The 13,024-nt window shown below is 40.1% G+C and overlaps 1 protein-coding gene across 1 annotated transcript in view; it reads right to left on the reverse strand.

Moving 5' to 3' along the window:
- Positions 1-13,024, reverse strand: part of RYR2 (ryanodine receptor 2) — a 697,632-nt gene that overhangs the window by 51,945 nt on the left and 632,663 nt on the right. The window contains exons 88-92 of the mRNA XM_039529228.1: positions 11,255-11,336; positions 8,460-9,763; positions 7,411-7,478; positions 4,127-4,274; positions 1,646-1,732 (exon numbers count right to left, since the gene is read on the reverse strand). Coding sequence (XP_039385162.1) covers positions 1,646-1,732; positions 4,127-4,274; positions 7,411-7,478; positions 8,460-9,763; positions 11,255-11,336 — 1,689 coding nt within the window. The remainder of the gene's footprint in view (positions 1-1,645; positions 1,733-4,126; positions 4,275-7,410; positions 7,479-8,459; positions 9,764-11,254; positions 11,337-13,024) is intronic.

Raw genomic sequence — 13,024 nt, forward strand, 5'->3', positions numbered from 1 at the left:
AGAATCTCACCCACCCACTCCTGTAATAAACCCCTAAGCGATGTCTAAACTGCTGAAGTCCTCAAATCATGGTTTAAAGACTTCAAGGTGCAGAGAATCCTCCAGCAAGTGACCCCTGCCCCACGCTGCAGAGGAAGACGAAAAATCCCCAGGGCCTCTGCCAATCTGCCCTGGAGGAAAATTCCTTCCTAATCCCAAATATGGTGATCAGCTAAGCCCTGAGCATGTGGGCAAGACTCACGAGCCAGACATCTAGGAAAGAATTCTCTGTAGTAACTCAGATCCCACCGCATCTAACATCCCATCACAGGCCATTGGGCATGTTTATCGCTAATAGTCAAAGATCAATTAATTGCCAAAATTAGGCTATCCTATCATACCATCCCCTCCATAAACTTATCAAGCTTAGTCTTGAAGCCAGATATGTCTTTTGCCCCCAGTGCTCCCCTTGGAAGGCTGTTCCAGAACTTCACTCCTCTGATGGTTAGAAACCTTCATCTAATTTCAAGTCTAAACTTCCTGGTGGCCAGTTTATATTCATTTATTCTCGTGTCCATGTTGTACTGAGCTTAATTAATTCCTCTCCCTCCCTGGTATTTATCCCTCTGATATATTTATAGAGAGCAATCTTATCTCCCCTCAGCCTTCTTTTGGCCAAGCTCTTTGAGTCTCCTTTCATAAGACAGGTTTTCCATTCCTCGGATCATACTAATAGCCCTTCTCTGTACCTGTTCCAGTTTGAATTCATCATTCTTAAACATGGGAGACCAGAATTGCACACAGTATTCCAGATGAGGTCTCATCAGTGCCTTGTATAACGGTACTAACACCTCCTTATCTCTACTGGAAATACCTCGCCTGATGCATCCCAAGACCGCATTAGCTTTTTTCACGGCCACATCACATTGGCGGCTCAGGCTCATCCTGTGGTGGAGGCCTTGTAACACACACTGCAGCATTGACCAACCCTGCTCTGAATTCCTGACAGTGCAGCTCTCCCAGGGATTCGCCTAGGTACGGAAGCTTCCAGGGATGGGAGAGAGCCATCAGTGGAAAAGCGAATATAGCTTGGAGCAGCATTAACTATCTTCTGCAGGATCGATTTATGCGCTCCCTCCACAAATTACACTCCCTCTGTTTATGCAGTCTCTGAACTATGCAGACCAACTGGGGCAGTGTCTAGTGTGGGGGAGGAGAAGGATTGTGCTCTGAGATGGTCTTCTACAATGAGGAAGGTGAAGACCCCCCCAGTGTGCAGGCCCAGCAGGCTCTAATTAGCCTTGTGCCTTATTGAATTTTACTATTTAAATGGTTAACCCTTTCCAGCCATGACTGTGTGTAGAGAGGTCAAGCATATAGATTTTTGGTATGTGTGGCATGTTTTACATAAGATTCTCTAATTTTTTAGAATGGTACTGATGGAAAAAATACTAATGGAAATTTTAATAGAGGTATAACTTTAACAAGATAAGCACTCAATACATTTGAAATATTAAGCAGACCCTTAATCCACTAGGCTATGCAGTCTTTGGTTAGTTTTAATTGGAAGTTAGTGTGTTAATTTGGTTAGGCAGTCTCCCATGTTTTTCAAATTCATGCAATTAGGCAATACAAGGTTTGATTAGTAATAATACAACAAATTTACCTTATAGAAGAGCAGGATGAAATTGATGGCAAAAGCAACAAACAAAGCCAACATCCTCATGTTATAAAAATTGCGAGCAAAATAGTTCTGAAAATAAAAATAAAAAATATAGTTTATCTTTACATTATTTTATATATTGATTTGGTCAACTTTGATGAACTCATAAAAATTACTTCTAAGAACGTTATGTTATAAAAAATATTCCAAGTATCCAAATTTAGAAAGCTTGTAGAGTTTTACTGTTAAGAACACCTCTTCCCACAATCTAAATGAAGCTGAATTTGGAACCAAATCTTAGATCTCGTGAAGAGTCAAAAGCTTGGATAACTCGGTCTTGAAATTATTTTTCATGTTGTTAGGCCACTGTACTTTCAAGTTCCAACTGCAACAGGATTGAAAGTGGAAATATGGGAAATCCCATGGAAATACTGTTCCCCTAAGGTCTGTAGCCGGATGTGGTTTGAACAGTTCAGGTAAGTTTCAGACGTGCAGCTAAACTTGTATCCTAACTAAATCTTTTGGATCTTTCTCATGGCTAATTTTTAAAACATTCACAGCTGCTGCTCTTATCTCTCTCTACATACATACATACATACACACACACATATATATAAACTACAATAAAAAAATACTAAAGTTGCAAAGTGAATCACTCAAAAAGTCAGGGAAAGTTGAAGATAAGGCTGTATGCATAACGGTAACTCTCCACCCCCTTTTGTGAATGCATTACAATTTACAAGCTGGAATAAATTGGGGGGGAGGCAAATTGTATTATTTAAGAAACATGTTCCTTTAATTAGTCTTATTTTCCATAGATTATGGGCTTTCAAGACAGTTTCTAAAAAAGTAAATATTTCATGCAAAATGTATGACATCTCTTTTACGCAGATTTATATCTAGATATGAAATTTTACACTAAGTATTGGGTTTTCTAAAATTCTTTAAATTGGTTTGTCACATGCCATTTCTCTCTTTCCCTCAGTAAAGGTAAAATTCTGCAGTCCCATGTGCTGCTCTGAAGGGTCTCGCATACAAGGGAAATTATTTATCATTGCTCTAGGGGCTAAAAAGCAGAGAAGCAGTGAAAGGTGACCCTGCAGCCTCTTGAACACTATGGCCTTAGCGGTAGCTCTTTTTACAGGAATGTGTGTGGTGGAGTTGTCATGCAGGCAGGTGCAGAGCCAATGGGTTAGAGAGTTGCTTGGATCCACTGGAGACAGCAGAGGAGTCCTGACTTGTGGTGGTTGTCATGGAGAGGCTCTTTAGCCACTACCACAGGTTTGAGACCAAGATTCCATTCTTCAGCCCTTGTGCCTTTCAGATATTGAGCAAAGCCTCTGAATGGTGCCTCAGCCTGAGAGACAAATGTAATTTACCTGTGAGAGAGCTTCTGAACTCACCATATTTTGCTCTCAGTTCTGAGATCTCTCCACTCTAATTTTCCCCTTCATAAATTTGAAGGCCAGAAGAGACCAGTGTGATCATCTAAGTCCAGGGGTCAGCAACCTTTCAGAAGCGGTGTGCCGAGTTTTCATTTATTCACTCTAATTTAAGGTTTGGCGTGCAGGTAATACATTTTAACGTTTTTAGAAGGTCTCTTTCTATAAGTCTATAATACATAACTAAACTATTGTTGTATGTAAAGTAAATAAGGTTTTTTAAAATGTTTAAGAAGCTTCATTTAAAATTAAAATAAAATGCAGAGCCCCCTGGACCGGTGGCCAGGACCCGGGCAGTGTGAGTGCCACTGAAAATCAGTTCGCGTGCCGCCTTCGGCACACGTTCCATAGGTTGCCTACCCATGATCTAGTCTGACCTGTTGGATAACATCGGCCACAGAACTTCCCCAAAATAATTCCTTTTGAATGTCAGCATATCTTTAAAAAAAAAATCCATCTTGATTTAGAAATTGCCAGTGATGGAGAGGCCATCGCGATCCTTAGTAAACTGTTCCAATGGTTAATTACCCCCATAGCAGGCTCAGGCTGCTTACTAATAGGATTTCACAGCCACAATGCAGCTATGAACATTTGTAGCAAATTATTTAAGAATGCATATAATTCTTCCACCTCCTTACAAATACAAAATACATGTGCATCCATTCCAGCCACAAACCCCCACATTTGCATTCACAAATTGGGTAACTGCATGTACAAGTACCAACTTGTGGGGAAAAAAAACCAAGCATGGTTTTGTGGTTATGAAGAGTGTACATGCTTATTTGAAGGCAAACATTACCTGCAGCTTTGAAGAAGGCCCTTAATGGGTTTTTTTAATGATAATTTTGCCTAGCACATTGGTATTTTCACTGTCATGTTGTTTTTATGTCTTTTTGTGGGGTGGGTTAAGGGCAGAGAATGAGTGAAGATTGCTACAGCTTTCTCAGATGCACCGACACTTTCTGCAGGCCTTTGTAACAAGTTCCTGGCTAACATGAAAGTACTGAGTCCAGTGTAGATAACATTGTAGATAAAATCTTACAAGAAGTTTCTGCTGGTATGCTATGATTTTCTTCCAGAAGGCTGATTCCTGGACTTCTGGTTCTCCATATCTGTGTGCATGAAGCTGTCTCAGCTTCTGTTTCCCTTTGTCTTCTTTGGCTTTTTCTTCCTTTTCTCCATCTTCTCCCCTGAGAAAACAAATGAACCCATAATGTGTGCTGAGTCACTGAAGATAATCCAGAGATCTACTGTAAACTTTTTTCCCACCCAGATGTTTGCAGTCAGGGGTTGGCATCAGCACGTTGCGTGACAGACACTTGACAAAATTACCATATTTAGTGACGGACATTGTGGGTAGGGGAGATTATGTCATTCAGTCATTCAATGTTTTGAAAAATTACCATGGATTTCAAAATTTTTACCATTGACACATTGCTGACCCCTGTTTACAGTCCCACCACATTAATGGGGAAATCCTATCCCCTCATGAAGTCACAATAGCCATGATTCATGCAGGGAAGAGACGTGAAATGAAGAGGAATTCTCCCTCTCAGGCCACAAAGAAATGGCAAAAATGTTCTGTGGGTGATACTGCAGCCACTGCATTGCAGTAGCCTCCCTTAAATGAGGATATTTGACTGGTTAATCCAGGTAATTATGGATCCACCTGCTCCATCCTTCCTATTCCCAAGCCCCACTCCATATTTGTGTAGTTAGTACCAACAGAACTAAGCTCTATAATGCACTTCAGGTAGCTCCCCTCCAGCCTCATGACTACACCATATCTGCTGTGATGAGGGCTCCAGGATGCAGAGAAAGCAGCAGGATTTGGCCATAACAGAAAATAGTTGACTTAAAACTTAAAATACATTTATGTTTTGAAACAGAATAACTGAAAAATCATTTCCTCCTCCATTTATGAACCAAGTATTGAGTTCAGGATTCTGAATTTCTCCTCCAACAGTTGTGGATACCACAAGCACTTACTCAAATGGAGGAAGGAACAAGAATTGATTGTTGCAATTTCAGGTGTTTGTGACGTATCAGCTATACAAAGGAAAACAAGGAATCCTGAACTCTGGGTTTTAACTGCACTCTATTTTACCAGTTAAAACCAAACACTGTATTTTGTATTCCATTAGATTTATTTTATTTTTAACTCGGACCTTAATTCTATTACTAATATGGGACCTAAAACAGTGTTGCATTAATTTAGAAAACAAATAAAAAACAAAAACAAAGAGAAAGGTTGAGTTTCACATTGAAAAAACTGACATTAAAGTTTGTGCTGCATAAAAATCTAAAAGCAATGACTGTGATCCTGCAGCGAGCAATTCCCACACAGAATTTTGCTAAAGCCAAAACAATATTGGACTGACTAGGTTTGTAAAATCAAAATCGCCCTGGTTTACATACCTAGCAGCTGCGCACAGTGCATTCAGTGAACCTGTAGCCAAAGACTTTGCCAAAGACCATACACCTTACTATAAAATTGCTCTCTGAAACCTATGTGGTGTGTGTGTCTGTGTCTGTGTGTATGTTTAATGCTTCTAGCCACTGTGTTTGCCAAGAAAACTTTAGACAAATGGACTAAATAATGCTGGTCAAACATTTTCTGATGGAACCTTTTTTTCCATTGGAAACTTCTGATTGACGGAATCAATATGTGCTGTGGGAACATTTTGACTCTGTCAAAACTTTTGATGGAAACCAGGCAGGCAAGCAGATTGGCTAGTCCGTCTGGTTTCCTCTCAGCCTGCCTATAAGCTGACTGGAGGGTAGGCATGCAGACTGCTTGGGTCCCCAGCCTCCCAGAATACTGAGAGGCCTGCCTGGTGATGGCTCCCTTAGTTGCTCGGCTTCCTGGGCTACCTGGCTCCCTGGGGTGCTCATCTGGCAGTTGGGCTGCCTGGCACCATAATTTACATCCAATAGAAAATTTTAATTTTCAACTTTTTATTCCAAGTCAAAAGGGAAAATATTTGGAAATGTGACATTTTTCATGGGACAGAAATTCTGGTTCCAGCACAGCTCTAGAGCTGAATGTAACTCAAAGCATTTTCTTCCTAAGGCCTGGTCTACCTTAAGTGGAGGGGATCGATCTAAGTTACGCAACTTCAGCTACATGAATAACATAGCTGAAGTCGACGTACTTAGACCTACTCACCGTGGTAGTCTAGATGAGATAAATTGACCCCTGCTGGATCAATCACTGCTCGCTGAATCGGCAGGCAGTGTAGACATACCATAAGGGGTTTTAACTCTGAACCTTAAAGATAACTATTAAATATCAGGCATCTTAGCTTTTGTACTGCTGGTCATTTTAATACAATCTTTCAGCTAAAGCTCTTGTCCCACAATCTCACTCTGCCTCTCAAACCTGTTCAAATGCCAAAGGCCCTAACTATTTTCTGCCCAGCTGCCAAAACCTCCAGGTTCCCCTTGGTGTGTGCATGATGATGTGTGTGGCAGATTGAAAAGTGAAATCTTTGGGACAGCATAAAATAAATTGCATTCAGTATCACAAACAACTGCATGCAGGGGCTACTTACATATTTAGACTTCTAGTTTTAAATTCAAATGTTCCTGTAACTAGGAGTTTGGTGGCACCTTAAACACTAACAGATTTATTTGGGCATAAGCGTTCATGGGTAAATGGTGCCACCGGACTCCTCGTTGTTTTTGTGGATACAGACTAACACAGCTACCCCTCTGATAAATGCTCCTGTGGAATTTTCCATTTTCTGCACCAGAATGCTATAGAAGCTGGGGTTGTTGAAGTAGACATTAGGTTCAGTTTTATGTGGAGTATGTGGGGCCTTGAACGCATGAGAACTCAGTTCCAAGTGATATTGGGAATTTGTCTGTTCAAGCAGCCCAGTCCCGGGCTGGACATACAGTGAAAGTATGTCTTAACTCTTAACTCTCCCGGGGAAGGGAGGGAGATAGCGTGAGACAGTGTGTAAATTCTAGTCGTCAGAAGACTTATCATAGAGCAGCACTGTAGAGAAGACTGACTGTTATCCCAGGTGTCATGTAAATACAGGGATCACAGCTGGAAACGGGATTGGGAAGGATGGACTGGAATAAAGGAAGGCATAAAACCACCATAATGGCATCAATTTTATGTTGGTTTCACTGCACTGGGACTGTGAGGGGCTTCTTTTCCAGCGAGGATGATGTGTGACGGGGAACCTACATTCAGACATGTGAGATGTCTCTAAGACACAGAAATGAAGGAGTAAGGGATTACTTGTAAACAAAACTGATTTCTCAGAAAAACAAACTACAGTTCTTAGGAACAAGGTCTAGGGTTATACCTACTCTGCTTTTTCAAGTTCCGATTTAGTTTCTTCTTTCTCCTCCTTTTCATCTTCATTCACTTTCTGCTCCTTGAATGAGTCAGATAAAAAATGTCATAGAATTTAAGGTCAGAAGGAACCATTAGATCATCTAGTCTGACCTCCTCTATATCACAGACAACCACACCACCTATCACCCACACACTGAACCCAACAATTAAAGTGAGACCAAAGTATTACAACCTACATGAGAATAAACTGTTAGGTGAAACAGGCAGAGAATAGGAAGGGCTGAAATGCACCAGTGATCCAAGCCCTGCAATGGCAGGAAAATGATTAAGTGATACCCAGATAATCCTGGCAAGTGACCCACATCCACAGGTTGCAGAGGAAGGTGAAAAGAACCCAAGGTCACTGCCAATATGACCTGGGGAACAAATCCTTCCCAATCCCATGTATACTGATCAGTGAGACCTTGAGCACATGAGCAAGAACCAACCAGTCATGCACATTGAGAAAGAGAATGCTCGGTGCCCTCCATGTCCAAAGTCCCATCTCCAGCTGTGTCCATTCCTGATGCTTCAGAGGAAGAAGATTAAAAAAAAATACCTTGCCCCTTGAAGCATGAACTTTAGGAACATAAGACAAAGTGAGCCCCAGGGCTGTTGAGCTCTGCCCCTTACCAACATAAGCAATGCCATCTACAAAGTCTAAGCAGTATTATACAGTATGCAGCCTTCAAAACATGGCTAAAAGGCAACAGTCATAGGGCTGAACATCAAGGCATTTTTTATTAACCAACGCTACACTGAGGGAAAATGACATTTCCCTTTGCAGTTACAAAAGACAACTGAATTTTGAATTTAAAAACAAACCAAATAACATGTACTAGTCTGATCAGCTTCAAGCTCATGATCCCAGAAAGACTAAACTTTGGTAATTCAATGTTATTCTTTAAAAAGCATGCCACACTGAAGAAAAAAACTAAAATCACACAAACATAGCTGTACGTTTTATTTCTGGTCCACACAGAACAGACTGAAACATGGTAGATAAAAATATAGTTTGTACCTGAATTTTTTCCTGCATCTCAGGTAATGGGAGTAAGGAAGATGTGCTCAACAAATCACTCAGACCAGCATTTGGATTATGAGGAATCAGCTTATACTGGCCTCCTTCTCTTTTCAAGTCCAAGCCAAATATGTCTGAGAGTAGGTCACCATCATCTGATAAAGCTGTCAGATCGGTCAGATCTTCTGCTGGCAATGCAGCTTCTGTGGGTTTCCTTTCTCCCTCTTCTCCTTCACCACGTACCTCATCCTGAGTGGGATCTGGCATATTGGCTAAAAGTTCCGCTACCTTGATCTTCTTAGCCCCTTCTACCAGGCTTCCTCCGAGTAGCAAACTGTACATGATGCGAAAGAAGCCCCGGAAAACACTACAGGTGAAATGCAGTAAGCCCATCAAGATGCTCCAGTAGGAAGAAAATAAAGCCATGAACATGTCCTTCATGGTCATTTTCTTCATTTTCTTCATCTGCTTCTTTAGACTCTTCATGCTGAGCATTTTTGTAAGAGTCATTATATTATACTTGAGGGCTACCAAGGCTGTCTTGACAGTCACAAGAGAGAAGAAGCCCCTGCTAGGGTCCTGTTCCTCAGGCTTATCTTTTTCATTCTCTTCTTTATTTGTGGACCTCTCATTCAAATCTGACTCAGAGATCTGGGCAGCTAGCTGCATTTCAAAGATGGTATCCTCACAGAAATTAACAAAAAGTTCCATCTTTTCTTTCTCCCCTCCTTCGTTTACTACATCAAAGATAAACTGCCTCTTTGACTCTTTAACCTGAGGTTTCTCCCACTGAGTCCGACTTGACTCACTTATTTCAAAGTAAACTCGCTCAATGCGCTTTGCACTACCCATGATTTCTATGCGTCCAAGGAAGGGCTGAAAATAATTCAGAACACTCTCTGCTAGCTCAAGAAAAGTCTGCAACCGAGTATCATGGCGCATGTGCTCTGAAAGGTTGGTCAGAAGAACAGCAACATTGAAACCAATGTCTTTGGCAGGTTCATGGAACCGTTTCACAAATTCCTCATAATCCAGAGTCTCATTCTCATCTGTCTCAGCACAAGATAGTAGAAACTCAGTTTCAGACTGGGTGTAGTGCTTATGGCTTTCCATGGCCTTCTGAAAGTCCCTCTTTGAAATTATACCCTTACCATCAGGGTCATATTCCTTGAATGCATCAGATGAAGTTAAATCCTTCAACTTTAAGAACATATCAAAAAACTTCAGAATCATCTCCACGTTGTTGGAAGACTCCACTAGCATGTCAACCATCTGCTTGCCAATAGTTCCATTCACAACATTACCTAAAGGTGGTGACATGCAATAACAAGTCATTGGTGACAATGAACATTTTGGCAAATAAAAGCATTTAATAATGACTACTGACATTATCACATGGTAAGATTTACAAACTGCTAACTGATCTGGTTGCATGCAAGTCTTCAGTGTATAACTATACAGGTTATCATTTAAAAATACTATGCCAAATCAAGATCTATGAGGAAGGATTGAAAAAGCTGGGTTTGTTTAGTCTGAAGAAGTGAAGACTAAGGGGAGCCATAATGACAGATTTCAAGTACATAAAAGGTTGTTACAAGGAGGAGGCTGAAAAAATTGTTCTTGTTAGCCTCTGAGGACAGGAAAAAAAGCAATGTGTTTAAATTGCAGCAAGGCCGATTTAGGTTGGACATTAGGAAAAACTTCCTGTCAGGGAAGTTAAGCACTGGGACAAATTGCCTAAGGAGGTTGTGAAATCTCTGTCACTGGAGGTTTTTAAGAGCAGGTTAGACAAACACCTCTCAGGAATGGTCTAGTTATTACTTAGTCCTGCCTTGAGTGCAGGGGAACTGGATTAGATAACCACTCAAGGTCCCTTCAGGTCCTACACTTCTATGATTCTATAAAGATGCAATAACAGAAGTAATTATAAGCACTGCTTTTGAAAGAAGGAGGTAAATGTCAGTATGTATACATCTAAGATTTCTTTCACATTTAATAGAGTGTTGAATGGGAGATAGAATTTAGGAGTGACATTGTTTCTAGCCACTCCTCTGAGGATCTTAGATATGCTGTGGAGATTAGGCTTTCTGGTTCTGAGGGAGAAAATAGGTATCCTTGGGATCATCTCTGTTCATTCAATGCCTAGCACAATGTGGTCCTGGCCCTTAACTGAAGGTCCCAGTGGCCACTGCAAATCAATAAATAATAACCATATTTTACAATAGCCACCTCCAACTGCGTGAAGTTGAGATACAACGATAGCTGTTGCAAATGTTAAACAGGACAATCCCCCAGAGGCATGGTAGACCTACCCAGGTGAATTCAAAGCCCATTCTTTCATGTTTAAGTTAATTGTCTATACAAAAAGTGTGATGTTAAATGCAGCACACTGAAGTTGCTAACACACAGTAAATAAAACAACTGATAAATAATGAAGCTTCCTTCTGTAGCAAGAACCTTGGATTCTAGCTTCACCAGCAAACAGTATCTCATTTGAACCAAAATAGAAGCCAAACACATGGAAATAAGTAAATCTTTGTAATGATTCAAACTGAGGTAGCCTGTGCATAATTAACACTGATTTAATTAATTATTACATTATCGCTCACCATGTAAATTATAGTTATAGTAATTCCCATGAGCCTTTAAAGATCAACAGCTCTTCTGATAATAAACAAATTAACTTTAAAATACTAAAAAAGGAAGAGACATTGGTTTTGCTGTGAAAAAAATGTGCAGAGGATAAGACGGTTATAATACTTGCAAAATAAACTTTTAAAATAAATTAAAATTACCTTCCAGCATAGACAGCAACATGACCACCATATCCTTCTGAAGATCCATTAACTCTTTCAGTAATTCAATTTGACTGGAATCCTGCAAACATGAATACATTGTAAATAAGACTATTTGGGGCCAATATTTCTATGAACTTCAACTCACCTCTGATCTTGCATGCCCATATTTTGCACAAATAGGAACTTGCACTTGTAAAACAGGTATTTTACACATACAACTGCCAGCTTGAACTAGTGTATGTGTGTGTGTGTGTGTGCACGTGTAGGTTTCATTTAGGGAAAATCAGACTGAGAAGCTGAGAGGCCATTAGTGTATTTGGCCCTTTAGGTAAGATCTGAAAATAAAATGAAAACACATTTATCCAACTATTTACTCTTATACAGTAGCAAAACACACACACACACACACACACTTATTTGTTTAGAAGAAACAGCAATTTAATACAGCCGTAGTGCAAGTTGAGCTACTATGGAGAATAAAGAAAAGGAAAGCTTTTCTAATAGTATGCAGCTGTGTCAGAGTTGAAGAGATGATGCCTATATAATACTTTATGTCTGCTAAACTGATGTTAGTATTGGGATGATCAGGTTCCCACCCACACCGCCATAAGAAAAAAGTGTCATAACATCAATAACATTGAATTACAAAAAGCTCAAAGACGACAAAAAAAGGGACAGATCAGTCATAGTTGGGAATGTTTTATAAGAAGTAAAACAAAGTTATTAAACTTCAATTGCATAGAACTTTGTCAATCTTTAACTATTTAATCTGAAATTTCCCCATGTTCTGTGCCTCAGGCATATTTTTCTTTAAATTTCACCATAAAAAGTTCAGTGGCTTCAAATCTATTTCCAACCATTCTTGGAAGAGCTCTAGTGTCAGCCTTTATGATGTACACCAGAGAGGTGCCATTTGCCAACCCCAGTGAAATCCACCTAGATTTAGTCAATTCAGAAAAGACTCTGAAAATCAGTATTTACACTTGTTCAGAGGAATTTATTAAGTTTGCTATGAAAATACCTGAGCATCCCATCTGAATTAGGCTTGTTCAAAGCCCCAAAGAGCTCCTGATATGTCAACTATACTGAGATACTGAACATGCTTCCAGGCCCCAAGAGCTTGAACTCCAAATGGGAAAAAGACATTGCACTGTCCCATAGACTAGGAGGAAACCATCAGGTCTAATCTAGTAACTAATATTAATTATCCTATGAACTTCCCTCACCCTATTATTGAGCAAAGCCTCCTAGCTGTCTTAAGAGGCAGGCAAACAGTCTCTCATTTGACAGATGTAGTAAGAAAAACACTGTGCAAGGTCACTTCCAACAGATCTGAGAATACAAATCTGCAATCCAGGGGTCGGCAACCTTTCAGAAGTGGTGTGCCGAATCTTCATTTATTCGCTCTCATTTAAGGTTTTGCGTGCCAGTGATCATTTTAAAGTTTTTAGAAGGTCTCTTTCTGTACGTCTATAATATATAACTAAACTATTGTTGTATATAAAGTAAATAAGGTTTTTAAAAATTTTAAGAAGCTTCATTTAAAATTAAATTAAACTGCAGAGCCCCCCGGACCAGTGGCCAGGACCTGGGCAGTGAGAGTGCCACTGAAAATCAGCTCGCGTGCCATCTTTGGCACACATGCCATAGATTGCCTACCCCTGCTGTAATCGCAAACTCAAGTCTCATCCATAGCCATACTGCCTTTTATAATGAATGTGCCAAATCTATGCACTTAGGTGTGCTATCTCTAACCACTAGGCCCCA

Source organism: Mauremys reevesii, linkage group 3, assembly GCF_016161935.1.
Source record: "Mauremys reevesii isolate NIE-2019 linkage group 3, ASM1616193v1, whole genome shotgun sequence".
Classification (NCBI taxonomy): domain Eukaryota; kingdom Metazoa; phylum Chordata; order Testudines; family Geoemydidae; genus Mauremys; species Mauremys reevesii.